General features: G+C 37.1%; 1 protein-coding gene across 10 annotated transcripts; it reads left to right on the top strand.

Moving 5' to 3' along the window:
* The first annotated feature begins 1,569 nt into the window (after positions 1–1,569).
* Positions 1,570–26,176, top strand: LOC131782793 (neural cell adhesion molecule 2). 10 transcript variants are annotated; one of them, XM_066169141.1, is made up of 21 exons: positions 1,570–1,806; positions 4,430–4,777; positions 9,133–9,387; positions 10,790–11,062; positions 11,177–11,425; positions 13,986–14,252; positions 14,683–14,973; positions 17,307–17,618; positions 19,901–19,983; positions 20,177–20,232; positions 20,541–20,719; positions 22,051–22,161; positions 22,276–22,294; positions 22,428–22,458; positions 23,179–23,482; positions 23,658–23,768; positions 24,217–24,407; positions 25,108–25,306; positions 25,472–25,542; positions 25,712–26,040; positions 26,126–26,176. In XM_066169141.1, the coding sequence occupies exons 1-19, from the start codon at positions 1,740–1,742 to the stop codon at positions 25,501–25,503; spliced, it is 3,378 nt and encodes a 1,125-aa protein (XP_066025238.1). In that variant the 5' UTR covers positions 1,570–1,739; the 3' UTR covers positions 25,504–25,542; positions 25,712–26,040; positions 26,126–26,176. The 10 variants fall into 10 exon arrangements, with proteins under 10 accessions (XP_066025238.1, XP_066025239.1, XP_066025240.1 ...); XM_066169142.1 differs by lacking the exon at positions 26,126–26,176 and having other exon boundaries at positions 25,712–25,752; positions 25,944–26,040; XM_066169140.1 differs by having other exon boundaries at positions 1,571–1,806; positions 25,472–26,040.

The raw sequence follows: 26,176 nt of genomic DNA on the forward strand, positions 1-26,176 counted from the left end.
TTAAAGAAAGCAATTGTGCCATGCAATTATCATTTATGAAACAGTAGTAGAAAACATGGTCGTTATAACTCCTTAGAAAGCAGGAAAGTGAGTCTTCTGTGCCCTCCAATTCATTCTAGTTGTATACATAAACACACCATGTATAACCATTTTCCCAGCTTTGCTCCTATTTTTGCTTTTATTTTTTAAATCATTTACTTTTTCGCCCTAAGGCAGGCAAAGGTCACAGAAAACTAGCTCCTATAGGCTCATGGATTAACATATCTTCAAACGTTACAATCATGCGTTTGTCACCTTAGCATTTTTTCTTCGTTCCTTATCAGCTGCATGGTTCTCAGTGCTCTGATGGGAATCATACACGCGCTTTCCAGTGATAATAAAAGGAACTCCATCATGAGATCCTTGGTTGGGACTTTGAAGTCTGGGGATCTTAAAAATTTTCCTTTTTTTCCTTTTATTTCCTCATTCTCTGTAACAAATCAAAAGGGCATTAAAAAGAGACGTTTGTTCATTTAGTCACTCATTTATTAATTTTGTCTGGTAGTCAGTCAGTCAGTCAGTTAGTTGAGAAGTCTATGCGGAGGCATGTGCTGTAGGTATTGACTTTTGGATCAGATTGAAATAGGGTATCGAAAACCACATATTACCCTCCCTTCTTTTTCTAGCCTAGCCACTACATATTAGCTATCGAAGTTCTGTGGCGCTTTTGTTTTTTATTCCATTCCATTTTTTCCAATTTTTGCAAAAACAGAAAAAAGGATGTAATTGTCTCTCAAAATCAAAATAAAGAGTAGATTTAATTTGCAATTTTTATGGAATGTTTATGGATCCCTCCTCCCCTCTTGGTCTCCCCATAACCCCTACACCCCTACATCCTTCCACTTAACATTCCCTCTCGTAACCAGAGTTCAGCGCCCCTCTGACTTTAGACTTGCCTTTTTTAACACTGTCGCTGTAATACATAACAAAGCTAATTGTCGTTTCCACTTCGTGTTCGTACAGTAACTTCTCGGCTGATTTTACATCAGTCACAAAACTAGAGTCTCAAAGATGTTTTTAGATGACATGCTTCGAAGTTATACGAACAAGCCGATATCAAAATATGGGAATCTTGAGGGAGATTACTCTCTAAAAAATGTGAACTGACTGAGTTTGCGCGTCTGGATTGCGTAATTTTTTCGCTTGTAATTGGCTTGACTTCCGTTTCCGGCCCAAGGAATATTGTTACTCTCGTGCATCCCCACAGGGGATAGATCAGCGGAACCCCACCTTGATTAAATTTAGGAGCCATTGGAAAAGAATCCACGGTTGATAAACAAGAAAAAGGAGACGAAAACTGACTGTCACAAGTTAATTTTAATTTGCGTGACTTTCATTTTGCTTCATACGCTCGCGTGATCGATATCGCTGCCATCGACAGTCACGCTCATTCGACACACTCACAAGTTTGACGCATAGTTTACTCTGAATGGAACGTTTCTTTGAAAGAAAAGTTTCTAAAATCAATTCAAATGTCCGAAGTGTTTAGCATAAATCGAGTTTTCTTCCAAAAATTGCACCATCCGACATGTTGTTTGAGTAATTTTCCCGACTACGGCTGACAATTTTCACGAGGATGATAGTGACACTCGGTCCCAGTCACAAAACGAAGAGAAGCCTTCTCGTCCATTTCTTCAAGGAGCAATCGTGGGATTTAGGCATAAACTTCCTCATTGAAGCATCAGCAGAGGTCTGATAAGATGGTGTCTTTCCGTGATTATGAAACTTGCCTAGTCTTTTTTCTGCTGGTAAAGTTTCACGGCTCAAGTAAGTGTGAAATTTGTTCTCCCGTAGAAAAGATTTTTCAGTATTTTTATCATGTTTCATTTTAAGCTTAGAAACCGAAAACTCCGATCCCTTATTTCTGAACGTGATGTTCGTCAAAATGATCTCCGAACTCCACGGTTCTTTGGACAGTTTTTGTATTTCAAAATTAAGATATGATGTTGGGATCTCAATCACGTGATAAATGAAGTCTGAATAACTGTGATGCGATAGAAATCAAGCACAAAGGATTTTATACTTCAAGTGGCAACAATACCATACGTTCAGAATTTAATATCAACATTGAAACTGAGAATTGCACTATTTTCTTGATTAGTGTTAGTCGTATTCTTAGCCATGAGAAAAGTTACTGCTTTGTCAGGTGGCTTTCCATTATAAACATAATGGCTATGCAAACCCAGAAAAGAGTTACCGTCTGTACATAAACTCTCTTCCTTACCATCCATCACTCATTATTGGGAAGAGCTGTTAACAATTTTCTACTTATTGTTGGTTCAGATAATAAACTCAGCAAGGATAATTGCTGCAAGCTTAATTGACTGAGACCTTTTCTTAGGGGGCAGCAATCATGTAAAGATACTACATAATGCACTTGGATGGATAATTGAGCATTATTTTCTCATACCTACATGTAAGATTTTTCTACTTGACCAGTTTTTTGCTTTATGTAAATATGATTGTATTATCCCACACTGGTAGTTGTAACTACTTATATTTGTGTAATGTTTAGAAACAGTTAAGGTTTTACAAGGACCAAACTTTTGTGTGTATATATATATATATTGGCCTATCACATACATACTGAGATTTACTCCAGGCTAAATTTGAATGCTATCAAAGCACACTTGGTTGCTATTTTTGTATTTTTTGCTGCTGCTCCAATAATTGAAATTATTTTCTCTTAACTTACCACAGTAAAGCTGGAAGCCATTTTATTGTTGTGCGATGCTTTGAGCCGAGTTGAATACTACACCTTTAGCTGGTGGCGAACCGCCAGTGAGCATGGCAATCAATTTATACAAAGGCACTTATACAAATCCACCATAATTTTTGATTGTCAGCTATTAATTTGAAAAATAGACTCTATGTTGCTGTGCATCTGTTTTAAGTAATAGAAATCACAATATGGTAAGAATAAAAATGTGGCACATAAGATGCAGCTTAGCTTGTTCCAGTGTGACAGTAGCAGAGGAGTGAAAAAGCAAGGGAGACTACTGCACTGTTTACTATATTGTGCTGTTTTACTAACTGAATGTGTAGAACAAGTTAGTTGAGTGTGTCACTAGTGTTCTTAGCATGTTTTGATGTCCTCTGTGATTTATAACTGTACAGAGCCATGGCAACATGGGGTCTATTTGTTTTATTCAATGAAGAAGCAAAAATTTTAATGGATTAAATACCATTAGTACAATTGCTCGGGTGATAATAGAGATGCACATGCTCTGATTGGTCAAGGATTGCATCAAATCTTGCTATGATAATAATGCACAGGGTGATTACAGGAAGAGTGCTAAATTTCAAAATGGCTGCCTCACATTTTCTCAAATGTTTGCAAGAAAGTGATAAATGCAGTTGAAGAAAATTAAATTGAGATGAGCACAAAAAATGCTAAAAGATTAGCAGAACACTTCAAAACAAAGGGATAGAGTTTTTGTTGATTCAATTTAAAAAACCTCTTAAAACTGCTTGTTTATCTAGATACAGGTAATCAACACAATTGTAACAAAATATGAGCAATTCTTTGAAATTCTTTATTCACAGAATTTGTAACAAAATTTGGAAGCACCCAAGCTATTTTACTAAAACAGTTATTTTCTGAAGGACTGCAGAGAAGATCACTGAATAATATTCACTTCACCTTTGGAAAATATTTGACAACTTTTATTTACTGTTATGTTATTTACCATATTAGGGCAATGAAAAATGCAAAATATGCAAATATGCAAATATGCATTGGTTATATACTGAAGAACGGGGTAAGAACAAGGACATAAGTGATGCAAGCAATCTTTGATTTCTTTTCCAATTTTTATGGAGATGAATTTTTTAGCAGTGAACTTAAAAGCCCACTTAAATGTTTCTTTTCTGTTTTCTTCTTTCATGCACATCTCATGTGATGGGTAGGATGCTCAGATAAGAACATACTAATTTTCAAAAATTAGAAGCCAAAAGACTAGATTGGAATAATAAATCCGTCATTGCGACGATGGTTTAACATACATATAATATGTGTGGACATTTCCACTTTCAATTATTACCTCAACAAGTTCTTCTTCAAAAAATTTCTTCTAGAGTACCACTTTAACATTTCAGAAATTAACGAAAGTGGAACTTGTCAAAAAACATTTTCATAAGGCACAAATAGTTACACATTACTGTTATTGAACCTTAATTATGCCTTTGTTAATGAAAGTATATTTAATTCAAGTTAATTGATATCAGTGAATATTAATCTAGTGCATATTTACACTTATTGTTATTACTGCTTACACTGAAAGTGCCTCTGTGGTGGACTCTATACAAAGCCCTTCTTCCTATATATTATCCTTACATATATGTAACTGAAGGGCTGATAATATTATATGCTTATGATTGTCTATTTCAGGGGGTGTGGATGTGCATTTCACCCAGGAACCTTCTGATCCAAGCCTCTTTAACAATGGTAATGATGCCAAGCTGGTGTGGGACTACACTGATCCTCATAATAAGATTCAGGTCATTATCTATAGTGTTCTTGTGAATGGTGCATTTGTCAGAATGATGGTTAATGACAGTAGTGGTGTCCAAGAACATCTTGAAATTCCACTTTCGTACAAAGGAAGAGTAAAAATTGAAGGAAGAGCTACCTTGATTATCAAGAACATCAACCCTGGAGATAATACCAAGTTTACATGTGAATTGATTGGAAGCTTTTTGTACTTGGTACAAAGTACAGTGCAGCTTATTGTGGCAGGTATGTATTACAGACATAACCATTTGTAATCAAACATAAATCAGATGCATTCAACTCATGTCTCATATTTTTGAGATTTGGAGAAAGCAAACAGTAGCATAAATTTGCACAAATCTTCATATGTAGGGCTAAAAAAAGTGGCTAGCTAACCCGACTTTTGGGAAAACAATAGTGCTACTTTTACTTGAGATGTGACACCACACTCCTAAAAGGAGGAAAGAAATTTTACCATTAACTTTTCTGTTTCTCATCAGTAAGAAATCAAAGATTTATTGTATCAAAGAGTTATTTCCTGTTGCACTGGCACTAACTATTGGGTTTCCTTGTTATGCATCCATACAAATACTGAGATTTTTTCTGAAAAAAGCTGTCAATTGAAAATGGTTAGTCAAAAGTAGAAGCAATCCGACTGGTCGTACGATTTTTTGAGATCAATGAAAGAAAATATTGCATAACAAATCACAGGCAGCATGTAAAATTAAGTTGGTGTGAAGAAAAATGGCATTGCTTTTCAAGCCTTTTAGAGGGACTTGCCAAAGGGAATGAAAGTCAGTATTGCGCCATTCGCTGCCCTCTGAAGATTACGATCTTCAAGGTTTGCAGATGTAAATTTAGTCAACAGAATGGTGACTTCCTCAAGGAATTTCTGACACTAAGGGGCAAGTTGAGACTTTCAAGATTTGCACGATGGAGCAAAATTTTCTAAAATTTATGAAGCCAATTAACCATTGAAGTCTGTAATCCAAGCTCTCTATGTTCTTTGAAAGATGCTGGGCATACGAACGGAAAATAATTCAATGATGACCAATGTGGCCAGTTAGGAATGCTGTTCTTAGCAGATGCTATTATTCATGGAGGTCAGTTCAACAGCTCTAATTTTATTGCTGATTTTGGTTGCCCCACTGAGAAACTGGCTGAATTCCACAAAGCGCTCCAATAGACTTAAAGTATTTAATTTCAGTTTAGTGTTGGAAGCCTAAACTTTTCAAAAATTTGTCATTTGTAGATGAAAGCCTAATGGTCTTTGAACAGACTTTTAAATATTCTCGCTAAGTGTTTCTACCATTCATTTCCGAATACAGTATCTTGGATGTCCTAACAACATTAAGTACGTAAAAAATAGTATGATATTTAGTATGTAAACTTCTTGGTCACTTGACTGTGATTCAAAGTTGAAAATATTTGTGATAACTAAATACTCGTGTACATCAATTTACCTCATTGTTCGCTTGAACGATTTTATTCACTTGTTGTGAAGAATCCAGACCTGATGGAACCCTTTAATGAAAAGTATTGTGAATATGCTCAAGACTGCTTGAATCTCAATAAATTGGTTATTTAAGTCTTAAAGGCCACTTATTGATCCTCAATAGCATTGGGAATTACAGCTGTAAAATGGAAACCGAACTTTCTGAATGAAGTGAAACTTTGGGACATCTGGTCAAATCCACTCCCTGGCATATATCATTTGCAAGTATTGATATATCTGCAAAGTATTGTTTACCATTTTATTTCAAAAATTGAAAACAAATGGAAAAAGGAAAATTTGCAAATCGATTACATTTGTGATCATGGAAAGTTATGTGCACATCAAAGTGAATCGAAAGGCCTCTACAAGATGTGATGGGCAGTCTCTTTGTACTTTCATCTCTCACTTAGTGTGTTCACCGTGATCCTATTGCCATTGGGCTTCAAAAAAATTTCATCTTTATCCTGACTATATTTCATTATCAAGTGATCAAATGCCTTTTTCCAGGCGGCATAGGGTCTTCCATGTTGGTATTGTTTAGCCTGGTAGAGCACTTCAATTTGGCTTACATCCTTAGGTTTCTGCTATTTTACTGCTGATGTCATCAATGAAACTTTAGAGGCTAATGCTTCCACGGTTTCTGCGATTCGAAGGCAGTTAAGAATTATTTTGTAATCTTGGTGGAGATCTGGTAAAAGAGTTGCGTAACCAAAGAAACTTCACCTTCCACTTTTCTTATGCCTCCTCTTATATTGACTGTTGGAATACTCGGCTCGAGCTGAAGCTGGGGGGTGGGAGGGGGAAATTTTTATTTCACTTTTTGTTCCTTTAGTAGGTTTCTTTATTTCATCGTCCTTTAGTCGTTTCCTGCCCAAGGTTCCAAGGTCAAGTGACTCTAAATAGAGAAACAAAAGTGAACTTTAATTTATATCAAAAGGATTTTCTAGCACTAAGGTATTATATAACAGCTCAGTTTCTTTTTTCAATTTTTAAAAGTCTATAGAGGGGGCAGCTTTTTGCACTCTTTTATAAGGCCTAATGCATGGTAATGATCTTCCAAGCGAATACAGCCTGTGATATCTAGCACTCAGAGCGTTGAGCTATCATTATATCTGATTGAAAGGCTGTTGTATCCTTTAATTAGAATTTCATGTAGCATAAGTTCATTTTGCATGAAAACTGCATGTTTTGTTTGAAAGCTACATGTTTTGGATTGTGGGATAGATCAAGTTAGCTTACACATACACATGATGACACTCGTTCTTCTATGTAACTCTCTTAAAGCTCTTGTACCCGACAGATTTTTGTGATGTTTCAGAGCTAGTACCTCTAAGTCTCGAGTGTAGGCCATTCTAAATCTAAACAAAAGCAGTTAGCATTCTATAAGAAATAGAATAAGAAATAGAATAAGAAAGACGGTAAGTTTTGAGCTCGGTTAAGACCTAGAAAAAGATTTTGTTTCCATCTTTTTACGAGCGTGGAACAAAGAATGAGGAATCAAACCTCAGACCTTCGGATTCTGCACTTCGATACTCTACCACTGAACTACAGAAACTCTGTGGTGATCGCGGCCAATTACGAAGTTCATGTATGACACCCATCCTAGATACTGCTAGGATCAGCGATGTCAACAGCGTCATGTTTTTAAATAGAATAAAAAAGATGGAAGGTTTTGAGCTCGGTAAAGAAACAGAGAAAGATGTGTTTCGTCTTTTCACGAGCTTGGGACAAAGAAAAGGGTATTTGTTTTTTTGTTTTTCTCACTCAAACCTTCATTTTGCAACACAGAATATTACTTCTGGTACAAATATGAATCAAGTAGTCTCTTTGTTGGCGCCTCTCCCATTTCTGCTTCTACTGCTTTTTTCCCACCATGTCCTGTAGTTTCTTAAGTGACATCAGCATCTCTTGATGGTCTTGAAGACATTTTCTTTGCTAACGTCAAACAAGCTCAAATCTTGTGTCGATTATTACTCGGAACCGCTTAGTGTTAATTTAAGCCACCCTTTTGCTCTCAAGTATTTCTCACACTTTATTCTGGGTACTGCCTGTTTTGTGTTTTCACCAAAACTAAGACTGGACCATGTTATATAAAATTTAGTCGTTTGTTTGTTTATTTGTAAGCTAGCAAGTGCCTCTGTTTACCTCATATTGGCTATGGCCCTGACTGATTTCACTTTAGTTTTAAGGACCGAGTCAAATTATCTCGCCATAAGTTTGGGAACACTTATTCACAATTGTATTGAAACCTAACTCTCTTCTTAAGGGGTAACATGAGTTCGAGGAGCTCTGATGGAATGACGCTGCTTCACTATAAATATGATGCCTGCGATAGATTAAGGATGTGTTTAATTTGCTGAGTGATAACCTCTCCTCTACTTCTCCGTTTAATAATAATAGTTTTAGCCCAAAATGTTAACAATGGTCATTGTACAATCCATTCTTGCTGCAGGAAAGTAATTCGTTTTCTTTGCGTTTTACTTGGGCTTAAGGACGTTTTATGTGAGGGTATAATTCTTCAAAATGTGGAGGAAAAGCGCTAAACTCTCCCTTCCGCAAACTACCTTTTCAGAGCAATCCTGATGAACAATCAAATTGTTTAAAGTTTGATTAAAGAACGATCGTTACCAGAAGATGAGTAAATTCTTCTTTTAACTTTAAGTGATGGGCAAGTTACGTTCAGCGTACCACTCGTATGTTCTTTTGATCTGGAAGAATCCATAGTTTCTCTTTCATCAAAATTTCAGTTCTCTGGGTAAAGGATGTTTCAGTAGATCCTTGGTCTTTTCCAAGTGAGGTGTGGCTTGATTGGCTCTTTGCCTATTTGTTTGTGCAGCAGCAAAAATTTTATCCAAAACAAAGGGAGTAGCTTTGAAGCCAGGGTCCTTAGTCCAACAAGTGACTTCCTGAATTAGCCCTTCATTCCCCAGGCTGGGACTCTACTTTACAATTTAGCTTGTTAACAAGTTCTCCAGTAGCTAACGCCAACAGGTTAACTTGTACAGAATGAAGTTTGAGCCCTCTTATACTAGTTGGTTGTTGGGGACAATCCAAGTAATATTTACAACACCATATGAGGAATGATATAATCTCTTTTACCTTCCAGAGGCACCACTTATAAACCTCTCTTTAGGTGGAAAATATTACATCGAAGGATCCCCTGTCACCATGGCCTGTCGAGCTTCTGGGAAACCACTACCGGATGTGGCATGGATTAGAAATGGAGTACTGGAAAGTTCAGGGAAGAAAGCTGCGTTTTTAAAGTTCCATAATATAAACAGAACAGATGCAGGACAATATACATGTCGAGCCAATAACTCAGCGGAAGTCACTTCTATTAACACAACAATTGTAGTTCACTGTAAGTATATCTTGACCATAATTTTTTATTTCTGGTTTACTTATTTAACAGTGCGACTCCTGTTATTGGGGCCCGTTACACAAAACTAATGGATCTGTTCAAAAGTGTAAGGAAACAGAATTCCACCTCCTTTGTATACATACTAAATCAGAAAAAAAATACTAAATACTAAATACTAAATCAGAAAAAAAATCAGAAAATGGCTTAAAGCCATTTCTGAGTCATTGTGACAACCCAAAATTAACTCCGTTTGATTAGCACACAAGGCTCGCGCATATTCTGATTCTGTGTGAGGGCTCCGTTTGGGGCTTTATTGAAATCTGAGAATAGGTCAGCTGAGAAATTACATGGTTTTTTTTTGACTGATAGCCGAGGTCAGCTGATAGATGCAAAATGGGCTGAAACTTAAACTGCGAGCATGAGATTTGTGCATATATTTACATGTATGACAGTCAAAGAGATATACAGTATTGTGCAAAAGTAACGCAAACGAAAATCGCCGAATTTCTTTAACTGTACTTTCGAAATCTCATTGAACTTTCGAAATCTCATTGAACTTTCGTGTGAAAGTTCGTGGGAAGATTTTCACCTGCACTTCGCGTCATTTCGCCGGAACAAAGAGCAACGTTTCTTCGAATTTTCGTTACTAAACTAAAGTTCGCAATTAAAAGCTTGGGAAAGACAAAACAATTCTCGTCGCGATATGCTTGATCTTCATGTCATGTAATGAGCCCGAAACAAGAAACTTCAAACTTGAATCCCTAGCCTATGAGGTCCTCGAATAAAGTTTTCTCTTAAATTGATCAAGGGAGGCTCTGTTCCCCAAAGAGTTCGTAGATAAATACATCATCCTGGCACCAGTTGAGCAAAATAAGGTATGTCTTAAATTCAAATTATGTTTTCGCTTTTAACGAGGTGAGATCCTCCCACGTGCAGCCTCCAGGGCACTGCTGCACTCGTCTTCTGGCTCAAAATTAAGGAATTTCACCAGAAATTCTGCATGAGTAACAACGTTTTCATGTCAGATAAGAAGTAAAGTTTACCTTCACAAATTGCTTATTATAGTTAAGAGACGATTTAAAATAGCTCTCCCGGTAACAATATAGTTGGTGTTATTTTTTATACTGCAGTAATGCTATTGTTTTCAGCGTGCAATGTGTGAGTTTAAGTATTTTGCTTTAAGTCAGCATTCTAACCGTTGGTGGATGACTTGCTGCAATTTTACGATCAAGGCACTCCATGGATTGATACTAGATTACCCCACTCACAAGATTAACCCTTCCTTATTGCATTATCATGCACCCTTTATACTTTTACGAGGGGTTATGATTTAGAACTAGGGGGAATGTATGAGCCATGAAATAAATCGGGATTAAGGATTTGATTTGATTTACATTTTTAGACAAACCCGAAGGTGTGAGGCTCACTACCAATGCTTCACAAAATACGGTCACTGAAGGAGACACAGTTAAATTCAAGTGCTTAGTTATGGCTGCTGTGCCTCAAGTGTCAACTTACAAGTTCTATTTCAGTGGCCGCCTCCCAGGTAATAGCAGCAACAGGGAGTATACTCTCAATAACGTCAATCGATCTCAGCACTATGGTGAGTACAAATGTGTCCCACATAATGATGCTGGAGATGGAGCAGAAGCCGTTGTGACACTTAACATAAATGGTGGGTAGAAACATCTTGAGCATTTTGAGTACTTTGGAATGATCATCCAAAACGGAAAAAACGTTTTTTACCAGTTTTACATGAAAATTTTGTTGTTTCTCTCTTCTTACCTAGTTCCTGTCCAGTTTACAGAAGTGCCACAGAATATAACAGTTAATACGTCAACTCCTCTGTTTTTGAGTTGTGATGCCTCGGGTTTTCCTGAACCTAAGATAAGATGGGAAAAATCTGGGATTAATTTGTCTGACACCAAACAGTTGAACATCACCAGTAGTAGCAGGAATGATGCAGGAGAATATGTATGCATCGCAAGTAATGGAGGGATACAGGAAAAGACAGTAAGAGCTTATGTCACAGTGCAATGTAAGTCTTAATTTCAGTATGTTATAAAAAGCTGCTTTTGCCGCTAAATACATGATACAGTCCTACCTATAAGCAACACCATATGAAGTGGTCACCCTGTATTCAGTGGTCAGTTGTCAAAGTCCCAATTTTTTTTCTCCATAGTTGATGTTATTTTCACCTCTTCTTAGTGTTCACCTCTATTGAGTGAGTGACAACAGCCTGGTTGTATTGTCTTCCATCTGTAATGAACGGTCAAATAAAGCGGAACCACTCAATTAAAACTAAGAAGACTTTTTGAAAACCTAGTTATCAGGTTTTTTGCAGCCCCTCCTAGGCCAGCGGATTTGGACTTTCAACCACCCTCCAAACACAGGGTGTTCATCCACTAGCTGAGCTCTGACAGGGCATGAACCGAGTGTCAATCTTGAGCGGGTAACAAAAAAAGTGTGTATACTCTGAAAAAAAAACGGAACTGGTTTGGCAAAAGAACTTGGAAAGACTTACCGAAGGCATATTTGTAGCAGAGCTGAAAACTTCGCTCATTTTTTCACAACAAACCAATTGCTTGAGAGAATTTAGATAATGCATACACAACCTGAAGGATGTAATGTTGTTGGGTAAAAATTTCTTATACGGTCGTCTATTGCACTCAGTTTACATGGGGAAACAATTGTATTATTCCTATCATAACTGCATTCAGAAGCATAAACATATAGGTGATATGCCTCTGCTTTATTTTATTGAGGAAGTGGTCCCATGCTTGGTGAGACAAAGCATATGCTGTAGTTTGAGCGAGTCGAGTAGGCAGCATTAAAACATATTGATAAAAAAATTACCATTTCCAAAAACTGCAGTTCACTCTTTTCGCAACAGAACCATATCCACGAAACCTGCAAGTTTGTTTGCATCACACTTTAGCGGCCCGTAATTTCTTACAAGTTTGACAGGTTCTCACATGGGAATATTTTCAAAATCAAATTACCGCGTCAGACTTCATGTAAACATGAATATCTTTGGCTCAACTTTAATTTATTTTACTTTTTGGAAAGGCCAGTACCCTAGTTTCTAGGGTAAAATCACGCATCTCCGACCAAAGTGCATTTTTTCTAAATGAATAACAGGTAAATTTAGTTAACTGAAGAGCAAATGATGGAAGCTTGCTTACACTGTTCGCTATTATTCCAAAACCATCTAGGCAAAAATGTTTGTCCAGATTTTACGGAAAAGTAATCCGTAATTTTATTATTTTGCTTTTACACCCCAATGAATTAAACATTCCAAACGAAATAATTTGGAGTATGAAAGCAGTCTGAAATATTGTTTAGGCGATGGACAGGCACGAAGGATTTTAAACCACGAATGCATAATAATTTAAGATAAAGGCCCATTGATTATTTTTCCTTCATCACATAGAAATGAATCACTCAAAGTGGGGCTAGATTGATTAAAAAGTTTTCGCCTTTTCCTAGGCCTCAGCGTGGGAGAAAACTCAAACTAGACTCAACTTACCTCCTCTGCTTTCTCAGCCCCATTATTTTTCGTGTTCTCTTTGTTGTTGACTTTTTTCACTCTGTTTTCTGGAGCATCATGTCTTCCTCACTTTGCTATGCACTAGATATTTTCCCTTTTAAATTAGCTTTCCTATTTCCTCGCTGCGTTCCTCTCGCTGTTTTCTTGCCCATTTTTTTCATGTCGTTTCTCGTTTATTCACGTTTTTCAGACTCGCACGCACATATTACTACTTCTCTCCTTTTTTCCTGTCTATGATATCTTCCGGTAGACATAGCCTAAACTGTAAGTGTTGTTGCTTGCAAGTATGTTGATTAGAATTGCAAAATACTAATAACCGGTAGTGTTTTCAACTACAATTTGCGCGGCTTCTCAACAACAAGCCCACGTAAAGCCCTCGCGTAATGCCTCGTGCTGCACCGAAGATCGGCATTCGAGTATGCGTACTCCATCACTTTTGACCTAAATAAAGGGGGTAAGTTTCTAAAGAAACTGTGATGCTGCGTCGGTGGGAAAGTATAACAGGGTAATTTAGTGTTATCAACTGAGTTGATAACGTAAATTGGCTACTATAAAGAGTTAAAAAGGTGACGATTCGAGCGACACTCGAAACGTCAGCTTTTTAACTCTTTACCGTGGCCAATTTACGTTATCAACTCATTTGATACTACTACGATAATTCCACTGTTATTTTCAGTATTTTAATTTTAGTATGTGAATTACATCCTACGGCCTTATCTGTGCATCGTATCGATCGCATAAGGTGTACGCGAAAGGCAAAAACAACTAGAACTAAATCATTAAAGTGTTCTTTGTTTTCTTTCCTGCTTGAAAGTTCGCTTCTATAACAGTTAAATGTAAAGAACAAAACAAAAAAATTAAAGTTTGGATCGCTTAGTGCGGCCAATATGTTGCCACGTATTTTTGCCTCGTTCTAAAGTGTGATACTGTGGCAGATTTCCCTCAGTGACACAGAAGTGGAATGATAACGCTCGTCAATGTTATGATTGATATGAAGTATCACCAATTCACTTATTCAATCGCTTATTGCATTTTTATTTATTCTCAGACCCGCCCACAATTCAAACTGTCACCACATCATCAAAGAGGTCTTGGATTGGCCAGACAGTGACTTTCAACTGTCTTTCTGATGGTGTTCCTACACCAACACTCTCTTGGTACAAACCTGAAGGAAGTGAAATAAACAGAGTCAGAGGCAGAGAAAACAAAGTACAAGTACCACTCAGGGGTGATCAAGATTTTGGTCATTACAAGTGCATTGCTACCAATGCACTTGTTCCATCTGATGAGAAATCAATAAAGATAAATCAGATAAGTGAGTAAAAAAGATCAGTGTATTTTGATGAAAGAAAAACTGCACATTAGGTCAGCATTTTATTTTGCCTTTACTCATTATCACTGTTTCTGGTTTATTAGAAGAAAGGCTGTCGACACCTTGCCCTTTGGTAGCGTTAAACGCGTTGCAAAAGAGCGTTGAACTTCAGGCAGATTGACGACATCCTCCCATGCGAGTATCCATATGAAACTCCCTCAATCGTGGACTCTAATTTTTTTCTTTTTCTATTAGGCCCTTGGCTAATTTATACGGCAGCTGCATGTATATTCATAAAACTGTAATAATACACGGATTTGCTTTCATCCTAAGTATTGTGACAAAACTTGCTGCGAGGTAATCACCAAAAAGAAAATTTCTTCTTCCTTTTTTTTTTTGCTCAAAATGATACCTTTTTTATGGCACTATGTAGAGAAACCAGGGAAAGCATCCATCAAATCATCAGAATCAGTCATTCAAGCAACTTTGATAACAATAAGATGGACTGCACCAGCTGATGATGGAAGTCCAATTACAGGATACCGAATGGTCTTACAAAAGGGTGAAACGCAGATCGAAAAGAATAATATCACCGATCCAGGGACGACTACTTATTCGTTTCGTGGTTTGGAGAAAAATACCAACTACACAGTGAAACTGTTTTCCAGAAATTTTGTATTCGAGGGAGATCCTATTGTAAGGACGATTAAGACCAAGTTTGAAGGTATGGAATCGCAAGTGATCTCGTGACTGAAAACTTTACACCAATCATTTTTTGCCAACTTAGATTTTTCCCAGATTCAACGATGTTTTCTACTCACCACATTATAAGATTTTTGATTTTAAGTGTTTGTCCCCTTCTTAATGGCCAGTTTGCTTTTCCTTTCTATTTGAGAAGTACCTACGTTTGAAGAAGCGTAATAATAAATAAACCACAGGTGAAAGTAGGTGAGATGAAAGAAACTTAATGGTTTACGCCGACCTTTTATGTCAAATTGCCTTACATTGGCTCTTGTTCTGTTTTCAAACAAAAAAGGGTTCGCCACTGTTAAGCGTTATCGTAGTTACATAGATATTAAGGTTGTTTTTTCATCCTTTAACATAGGTTATATGTTTGGTGTGAAAGACCCTATTCCTTGTTGGCTCTGCACGTGTGTGGTTGACAAGTTTTTATGTGCAGGCTGTAATGCTTGTTATGTGGGCGAAACCTCTCAACATTTATCTACACGTGTTCGTGAGCACTTGGTCTGTGATAGGGCCTCTAACATTTTCAGACATTTAGAAAATTCTCAACAGTGTTACTCTATAGTCTGATGAGTGTTTTAGCATCTTAGATCACGCTTCTACAACTCTCCAACTTAAAATCAAAGAAGCTTTTCACATTCAGTGAGGGCAAGCTACACTTAATCATCAACTTTATTATGTTAATTTGAAACTTTCCTTGTAATTGCGTGCATTGTTCTATTTCATCCTTTGTTTTGTCCAATCAGCATTTTGTTATACACTTTAAATTCAACATTGTACCTTGTATAAATCAGAATTGAGGATGACACAAGAACTGTCGAAACATGTTTCTAAAAGTTATTTTCTTAAACCAACTGTCCCTTATGACAGTGAGGCGATTTTCACAAATCGGTCGACAAAAGAATTGAAGTTTGAAAATGGGCCTTTCATGAAAATCGCTTTTAATATGCCAATATTATGGGGAAAGCTCGTGAAACAGTTTGTGGACGGCCTCAAAGAATCCTCCGTATATTTTCTTGAAGATGAGAAAAGTACGAGCACAAAAAAACAGAGTGCGAGTGACAGAAGTCAAGCTATAAGCTGTAACCTGATAAAACAGGAAAAATTGCGACGTACGAAGAAAGTTTGAAATAGGTATTTAAAAAGCTAAACCACGAAATTAAACCTCTTGCGTATAATTAAGATAGATGAATATTATTTTCTTAAATACCTACCAGCTATATTCAAAGCACTTAAAAAGAATCAAACCTCCATGGGTCCCATAGCTATCAGGATTTGCTATTTAATTTATTGACATATTTAGCACACTTACAGCGTAAAACCGTCCATTTTTTTGCATATGTAGTGCTTCTTTTGTTGACACTAGGTTTGTGTGTAACGATTTTCTTTCAAAACTATGTCACGGAATAACAAATTAGCAGTTTTAGAGCCATTTCCAGTCGGTAATACCGTCAGTAAAGTTATACTCTTCTGTATATAATGTCTATCGAGGTAAAATGGCGGCATTTTTGAAATTCCCATGGCTTTTTTTCATTTTACATGGATTAGCCCAAACCAAAACATCTAAGGTTGTCGTTTTCAGGAAAGTTTCTTTCGAAACCTCATCTGCCACATATCTCGTTCGACAAAAAAACAGTATTGTGGTAACAGGTGTGAATTTAGTGACTGAAGTTGAGCAACCGTAGCATGGTTATGAAGTTCGTCGCACCTGATATTGCTCTAGCGTTTCATCACCTCTTCAGTTGGCAAACCCCCTGGATAAAAAAGGCTTGTTTTCTCGGCGGAAAACCGGCATCAGCTTATGTTTACAGAAGAAGAATCGTAGCCCTGTACGCTCAAATGGCTCGAGAAGCGGAGCATGTGCACTCATTTTTCCGCTGTGTCATTGCCGAATGCCTGAACTAAGTCATGCGCATTCTTTCCGTCATTACATGACACAAATTAACGGCGAATTACGACATCATCTATGTATCAGTCCTTTCATTTCATCATTTGTAAGTAGCAATTAAATGCCATTAAAGGTCAGTGTATCATTCCGGTTTTCGTCGTAAATGCGGTATTTGTTTTAGGCTACAACGGACCATTATTTAGGCTTCTCATTATCACTTTTTGCCCTTTCAAATTATTTTGAATTCATCTCAGTACTTAACTTAATTTTGCTTGTTATACACTTTTGCTTCAAAAATATCCCAAAAAGATCTTCGACCAATTTACAGATTATTTAGTCACTGGTAAATTGTGACCAGGTTTGTAACAAGAAGTTGTATAATTATTAGAAATTTCACGCCGTTCATGTTGTTGACATCAATCTAGGAGCCCCTGATGTGGTCGAAATAGACGAACTGCCAGGTGAAACAATAGACGGTACAATTACCCTAAAGTGGAAGGAGCCAGAAAGTAATGGAAAAGACATTACTATGTATACAGTGTACCTAAGAGTAGTGACTGATGGGAAAGAAGGACAGTGGACAATAATAAGGAGAATCAGAGATGTTACTGTGAGAGAATTGAAAATAGCGTTGGAGAGAGGAAAGGTGTATCAGTTTGCCATTACTGCAACTAATGAGCTTGGTGAAAGCCTAAAACAAGAGGAATCAAATATCGAGCAAGTCAAGGCAGATAGAGGTATGTTCAAATGAATCCTATTCTCCCCTTTCAACAGTTTATCCTTCTCTTTACTTAGTTTTCAAGCACTTTCCGTGTCATCAACATCAAAGTTTTTACGTGTGAATTCTTCGTCTGCAAAAACCTGAATCAGTGAGAAAAATTTCACTTACGTCGCAGTTGATATTTGTGTGCCAACTAGAGGCCAATTGTTCTGCAATGTTTTCTGTTACTAAATTTTAATTACCTTGTTAATTAAATAATATTATAATAAAGTTCGGATATAACGTGCACTGTCATTGGTTGAAAGAGCGTGCTCTATGGGAGTATAGAGCATAGAGCTGAGCTAAAGCTGTCACGCCATCTGCCAAATTGCACTATGTCCGACTTTCTCCTGGAATTTTCCCTAGTCTTTTTTTTTAATTGAAAGTGAAATTGCGGAACAGGCAAGGCGGCAAATAGCGACAGAAGAACCAAACAAAGGTTTGTAAACATGTCAAGCGCCGTAATTGACGTTTTTATAACGTGAGCAGAGACAAATATCCTCGAAGAGTAAACGAAATGGACAGTCCGAGTTTTGAAAGTTTTCACACATTTAGATTGCAAGCTTACTAGGGGTAAAATCAAACACAGCTAACGCTCGTGTAATATATATAGTTTTGTGTTCAAAAACAAAACAGAGCAAAACAGGAATGATGAAAAATACAGCCAAACTGGCGTAACTGTTAAAACTCATACTAGTCATGACGGTGTCATGCTGAGGTCCAACGTAGCTAGCTCATCATGGCGATCTCCGGTCATCGCAGTCAAGTAAGCCTCAGAAATTACATCGGCCGTCCTTCTAAAGAACAACTTAGACTCTGCTCTCATATCCTTTCCGAGGCGTCGAGTGGAAGGCCACATCAGTCACTGCAGCCGAGTTTTGCGGCGCTGTCATTCCGAGCAATCTTCATATTCCGGTAAATTCGGCTGTCGTTCATTCATGAAATACACGCTTGAACAGTTTGTTTTCTAATCGCCATGTGCAAAAATCTTGTTTGTTCTTATGAGCCACAATTCGGCCGGAAAACACCGAACATTTCACTTTCAGACTCGTATTAGAGACTAAAAGGCTTTAGGCCAAAGAGTTAAATTCGACTTGCTGAACTATTAAGTTTGTAAACTATTGCAGAATGTGAACTTCGATGGTTTTTTACCTTTGATGGTTTGACATTTTTGACAGCTTTAGTCCTGTGCGGCCAATTATATTATTTAAACCACTCTAACAGGATCCCGATTGGCTTATTGTGGTGTGCTTTATGAGAGTATAGAGCATGCTGACGACACTGTTGTTCGCTTTGGAAATAAAGTTTGTTTTTAAAAATTTAAAGTAATGCGTAGAGAATTTAACGGATTCTTTATCATAAAACAAATAGAGAAGCCTTGTCTGTGCTCTTTTCCGTTGTAAAGCATTTAGGGAAGCGGCTAGCGCCTTCAAGAAGCGGGGAGAAACACTCGACTACGTCTCGTGTTTTTCCCTACTCTTCTTTCGTGCTCTAGCCGCTCCCCGCGTGCTTTACAACAGAACAGAGCACATACTATTGCTCCATTTGTTAAATAGTTAAACGACAGTTTAGATCTGTGAAATTCCTGACTCTTCTTTGGCTTCTCCAGTAATCAAAGTCAACAGATAACAATCTATGCGTCAGTTTGTGTGATACAGATCCACGGTTTCTCATAGTTTATCATCTACAGTTTATTAGATGTTTCTACAGTTTATCATTACATGTCAAGAATTCCATTTCCTATCCTCCGTGTCTTAGACTTCATCGCCTATGTATTGGCAGTTTTCATTTTGTCAAGATATCAGAGGCAATATGTCAATTCTTCAAAAAAAACGGGGCTATCTAACCTCTGTCATTCAAGCGAATCATAAACTATTAATCGAAAGTCGGCAATCTACAAACGTCACAGAAGGAAGAGAATGATCGTATTCCATTTTACTGTCACAATCGCGCGGTAAGACCTATCCTTTTAACAAATTTAAATTACTCCAAAATGATCCAAAAACTGTTATATTATTTTCGCATAAGATGTAGACAACTTTTTGGTCAGAAATACACTCTAAATAAATGATCAACACGAGTCGTTAGACAGACACTCTAATCATTCCATGCTACGTAGCTGCAGAAATCAAGATATCAAATGTCAGTGTTCTTTGCAAGTAAAGGCTGTTTTTTGTAAATGAGTTTAAAAGACAATTCTTGTACAAACAAACAGACGTTCATTTTCAGTCATATTTTGTTTTTCTCCATTTCAAACAGTAAGCACAGAAGTTTACCTGACAGCGACAATACAGGAGGACTGTAGCAGACGCTCAGAAGTTGCTGCGAAATTTCCAGAAATGGTTAGATAATCGAATTGATCCAAATACCGGAATGTATGGAATACTACAATAAGATTTATTATGAAAAGGGAATCTTAATCAATTTGTTCTTGAAATGAAAGATTAATATTTCTGTTAAAAAATGATATTTTGAACCATCTTCAATATGTAACAAGCATTTGAATATAAATTTTTTCTTTATATGTTCTTTTAGGCTTGTCAAATTGCCTTCAGGTTTGGCTGCTCATCCGCCAACACTTTGAACACCAGGTAAGGTATACTCTGTCTTTTAAATTGAAGCAGCAAATGGGGGGAAGGAGCTTTAAAACCAGTTTTTCTGCTCTAGAAAATCGTAGTTAATTTGAGGTACATATCCTTTCATCTACAGCAATATATTGAGACAGAGTGACATAAATTAATTTTATTTACCTTGGTTTACTACATTGTTTAAATCTCAATGTATTTCAACACTTAAAAATCACCAAAGAACAAATATTTGTGATGATGATATTCTTTGCTTCCACACCCCCCCCCCCCCCCCCCCACACACACACACCTTTCTCCCTCTCTCTATCTAGGTGTGGCAGTGTTGTTCTTGACTTCATGATGAGGTTCAATCAAAGTGTAATCGTCAACAATATTTTGACTGTCCTGTCCGATGCTGCAAGACAAAACAAACTTGGAGGTTTTAAAGTCAATCCAGACTCGATAAAACAAGTTTTTCTACCCACAAACGGCTCAGAAAGCACGGTAAAAGGTAAATTTAACAAAGAAATTGTTAACGACATTGAAGTTCACAAAGCAACCAGGTGCATAATCAGACATGGTTTCATGTCAGTCTGGTTTAAAGATTGAATGAATGAAGTTACAACTAGTAATAGTTTTGATGAGAAGGAATTAGCAACTGGTTTGCAGTTATTCCTTACATTCAGGGTGATACGGGACCCATCAAGAGAATTGTTAATAGCCACAACGTTAAGGTTGCTCAAAAATCTTTTCAGACTTTGTGGTATATTTTTGCCAAACCTAAGGATCCTATCACAAATGAACAACTAACCGCCCCTTTTTTTTTCTATTCCGTGCAATGACTGTGATCACGAGTATATCGGACAGACCAAACGTCAGTTTGGTACACGTTTGAAAGAGCATTAAAAAGCGGTCTTCTTTTATCGATAAGAAAAATCAGCTTTGTCGGAGTACACATGCCTAACTAACCATAAAATTGGGTGAGATAATTCTAAAATTTTCACCACTAATCGATGTTACCACCAGCGCCTTTGTTTGGAAGCCTGGCATATGAACTCTGCCCACGCTCCTTTAAATCGTGATGATGGCAGCTTACTACCTGACGCATATTTACACCTCGTCAGAAAAAAGGGCAGCTGCTCGGTGAGCTCATAAAAGGACCTCTTGTTGCAACGATTAGATCACCCCTGATGAAGGCACTACACAGGAATGTTGAAACGTTGTGTTTATGAATTGTAACTTCTAGGTTACTCTCAGTCCATTTTACAGTTGCGTGCTTGGTTGCCAAGCCTTTGAACAGGAGCGAGGTTGAAGGCGACCTTGTTATGATACAAGCCTTATTGCTTTTCAAATGTAAATGTCTTGTTATCATGCTAGCTAGATACTGGTCTCTATTACAACATGTCAACTTAACCCTCACTCCAAATTAAAGGCTTGGTAACTAAGTACTCAACTGTAAGATGGCCTATTCATTAAATCTTTAAACCAGAGTAGCATTAAACCATGTCAAAGTGTTAAATGTTTACAAGTGTTCTTACGAAAAAAGACTTTTTCTAATTGTATTCCGTATCTGTGTAATTAAACAACTAATTTCTGTGAGTGTTCCAGGTTTCTGTTTTTTGTCGTTGTTGTTGTTATTCAATTAAACAAAATCTTACTTTTAGAAATTATTATAGAAAGATTAGCACTGTACTTTTCCTCAGTAACTAGCCAATGGGGGGTAGTTTTTCGGTTATTAGACTAAGCTATGTAGTGAGAGCAGTTTATTGACCAGGATCAGTGTAAATGTTGTTTGAATTTTGAATTTTACTTGATCAAGCTTTGTAAAATGAATCATTTTAGGTCCTGAAGAGTGTAACTGCCCATCTAACCACGTCTTGTTAGCCATCATTGGGGTTCTTACCTTGACAAGCCTTCTTCAAATTATTTACATAATCTGGTTACACAGGAAAGGTAGGTAAAAAATCATAATCTATGTTAGAGGGTTTGGCTGGAAGATTCATTTTTAAACAAAATTTTGACCCACATCCATATCATTTGTCTTTTTTTCCTTTCGTTCTTTTTCAGGCGCTGTAGGGAAACAGAGGTAAGAATTTGCTGCCACTTGGATTCTGTCGCTGTAATGTGCCAGATATGGTTTCATCTTAACACAAAACTCCACTTGAAGCTGATGAAATTGTCAGCTTTTTTTAAATATTCGTATGCTTTCTCAATTGTAGGACTTATGAAGATGATAGAGGTGTTTACGACGTAAGTAACAGCTAAGACATTGTGGTTATGTTCGTGTGGCCAGAAATTATGTAATATCACTTTACCTCTACTTTCTGTAAAGAAATAAACGCTTGCAGCAAATAAGAAGGAAAAAAGGTGTCGTTCTACAAAAAAAGCATCGGCAGATACAATGAAATAGAGGAGGAAGTTTGACTCGATAAGGTCTTTTTCCTGGGATCATATCCTTTACCAAGCTGCTCCATGGATTGTCCTTGAGTTGTCCCTGGTTCAACTGTGTGGCTTCACTTCATAGATCGGTAACTGGTCTGCACCCGGTTGATATTTGCTTTCTAAAGAATTGTTTTCGCGCATTTTTGGCCGTCTTATTTTCTTGATGCCTTATATTCTAAACGTTAGCCTAGGCGCTGAGTACAGCAAGAGTGTTTTTTTTGTGCGTTTATTTGTCAAAAAATCGCAAAGCCAATCGACAATCTTCATGTTTCAGTTTGTAGCTTGGGCAAATATGCTATGAACCACGATCACTCCATTGGACATGATAGTTTCAAAAGCAGAGGACAAAATGTCAGAAATAATAAGGACAATAGAGATTGTAAACTATTTATAACCTTTTGTTCTGCGAGAATGTAAAAGTTTGTCAGATGAAAATAGGTAAACTGATTTTTATAACCATGTAGAACTGTTTACTGGTTTTAATAACAGCTTTCTATATGAGACCTGAACGGTATGTTGGTTTAATAGAATGAAACAGGATTAGAAGATATCGAACCAAGTCAGCCCGCTTCAAGAAAACTCACTCAGCCTCCTGCGGAATACATGGATCTCATAGACGTCAACAAAGATAATAGAAAAGCACAAAGAATAGCTCCAGGTGCTGATTACGTGCCTCTTCATCCGTTAACACGCTCCTGGGAAGTTCCAAGACATCAAGTAACCATAGAAAAAATCATTGGTAAAGGTGCTTTTGGTCAGGTTGCCAAGGGAACAGCGGTAGGACTTCGAGGGAGTCCTGAAACGACCACAGTGGCTATTAAAATGCTGAAAAGTGAGCTTTTGTACCGTAAATTGAATGACAGTCTTGGCCGACAATAATTCCGGAAATGTTACCGGGTTACCGTATATTTTTAGCCATTTGCCATTTCATAACGTATGTTACTATTTTGGTATTTCGCATAATCTTCCCTTTAACCAAATTTTACTCCTTGTTTTTAACGCTCCAGCAAACGCTGCTGAATCGGACAAGAGAGATTTGATGAAAGAACTTGACACAATGAAGCAGCTGAAACCACATCCTTACGTCATTGAACTTCTGGGATGTGTTACAGAATCTGGTACGCTTTGGTTATGCGGGTCTAATTTTGTTGTACATATTTTGCTCATGATTTACTCTGTAACGCTTTCTCGCCATTGATAATTTGCTTTAATGGATGAGTCACTGCTTCACAATGAAGCACGACAAAAAAAACCACTACATAAGATAATTTTATCTTTTTTAGCCAACATAGACGCTCCTGGATTTACTGATAGACTAAGACCAAATGTTTTCCACTGGACAGACCATTCTGTTGTATAAGCAGAAACGCATTTTCTAAGAGAATATTTGGTCTGTTCCTTCTTATGAGACCGTTACATATTTTTTCTCCTTCTCTTCGTAAAGCTACAACTTGTTCTCGTGCGATTTCTTCAAAAGCATTGACCGTGACTGGGCTATTCATTTATTGTCTTTAGTAGTCATTTTTTTTAAAGTAATGTATCAATTAAATTGCTTAATTTTTTCAGAACAGCTGTTGGTTTTGATTGAATATGTGCCTTTTGGGGATCTGCTGGGTTACCTGAGAAAGAGCCGTGGATTAAAAGACACTTACTACAAAGACCCAGATATCAAACCACAAACAAATCTGACGTCACAGCAGCTGATGAAGTTTGCTTGGCAAATTGCTGATGGAATGAGTTACTTGTCCTCAAAATCTGTAAGTTAATTGAAAAAAAAAACACACAAATGACAAACAATTCTAAACCTTCTTGTAAGGTGTATCGTCATGGTAAGCTTTGTCTTGCATAGAATGTTATGTCTTCCCAAGATCACGCCCGGGAGATGCAAACGTATTCTTACCGTGTTGTTGACGCTATTTTTTTTTTAAGGCCGGGAACCCTCACAATTTTGACGTCATCGTCTAATTTCAATGTACGAATGGCGATATTTGTGCAGCGTTGCAAGTACACCCAATTGAAATATAATACCTGTGTTTTTCTCGTGCATGCAGAGGCAGAGACGTGAATGTATAGGATCTTTTAACATATTCAGCCCTAACTAAGTGTGCAACAAATATCCACTTTAGTGACAAGAAAGAGAAGGAATTAAAACTTGAAATTCAAAAATTCGTCTTTGGTCGCTAAACTGCCACGTTATAGAAATCCTATTTACTTTAAAAACTTAAGATAGGCGTTCTATGAAATAATTACGTATTGCACAAATAAAGTAGTTTGCTAATCTGTGGAATATGAGGCAGTAATTATAGTGAATTTAATTTTCTGCCATTTGGAAGAAAGAGAAATACGCACACCATATTATGTTGCTAGACGTTTCTATATTCCTACCTGAACCATGTTATTTCAATTCTTTTTCTTCTGCAATCGCTAATATTTGCTGTTGCAACAATTCTTTCTTAGATCATTCACCGAGACCTTGCGGCCCGTAATGTGTTGGTTGGACAAAAGGAAACTTGTAAAGTGACAGACTTCGGAATGGCCAGAGATGTGCAGCAGGAAAATATTTATGAACGAAAGACTAAGGAAATCAAGAAAGAGGGGAAGTGGGGGCGGTACTACATATCGTTCAGTTTAGTGATCTTCCACAATCATTGTTGTGGTACAGCTGATACATTCCTGATTTTGATCATGAATTACTTGGATCGGACCCTAATGAAAAAATTAGCCATGCGTATACGAGTACAACTGTAAATATCTCTGTGTTTGACTAGTCGCTTCCTATAATTTTTTAGCTGTTTCACGAAGTGATATTTAAAATCTTTAGGGCCGTCTTCCCGTGAAGTGGACAGCTTATGAGGCCTTGTTGTATGGTAAATATACCACCAAAAGTGACGTGTAAGTATACCCGATTATTTCCCTCAGAAATTTTCCAAAAAGAGTTATCAATTTTAATCAGGATATGAATACTATGCTTTGTCAAAGAATACACATATTTTAGTTGTAGCAAATAATGTTAATGTCTTTAGTCACCTAATTTATATTTGTTTGATTTGTCATTCTACAGATGGAGTTATGGAGTCCTGCTGTACGAGATTTTCATCATAGGTATCATCGAATGGGAGTTTATGAGGCTATGTTTGTTTGGTTTTTTTTTTGTTGTTGTATATTTACAATGTATCGTGTTCAGTTAGACAAACGTAACGAGCTTCTCCATGCAAACTCAAACTCCATCAAGTGACATTGGTGGTGTTTCATTGACATTCATTTATATTTCGATGGTCTTATGGTTCTTCCAGGCGGTTCACCTTACCCACGAATGGATGGAAGAAAAATTGCAAACTTACTTCAGGATGGATACAGGATGCCTAAACCACAACACGTTGATGAAAAATTGTAAGTTTTCTTTGTTAACTCGTTCTCTCTCATCGTACAAGGAAACGTTCTTCAAATCTTTTACAGATCATTTGAACAATACCAGGTATCAGATCATGATGAAATGCTGGAAGAATGACCCAGATGCAAGACCAAC

This window comes from Pocillopora verrucosa, chromosome 6 (genome assembly GCF_036669915.1).
Source record: "Pocillopora verrucosa isolate sample1 chromosome 6, ASM3666991v2, whole genome shotgun sequence".
Classification (NCBI taxonomy): Eukaryota; Metazoa; Cnidaria; class Anthozoa; order Scleractinia; family Pocilloporidae; genus Pocillopora; species Pocillopora verrucosa.

Coding starts and splice junctions, on each gene's coding strand:
- LOC131782793 (XM_066169137.1), top strand. CDS start 1,740: ATGGTGTCTTTCCGTGATTATGAAACTTGCCTAGTCTTTTTTCTGCTG. Junction 14,253..14,682: donor AATAAAGATAAATCAGATAA/GTGAGTAAAAAA, acceptor GGCACTATGTAG/AGAAACCAGGGAAAGCATCC. Junction 23,769..24,216: donor GGGATGTGTTACAGAATCTG/GTACGCTTTGGT, acceptor TAATTTTTTCAG/AACAGCTGTTGGTTTTGATT.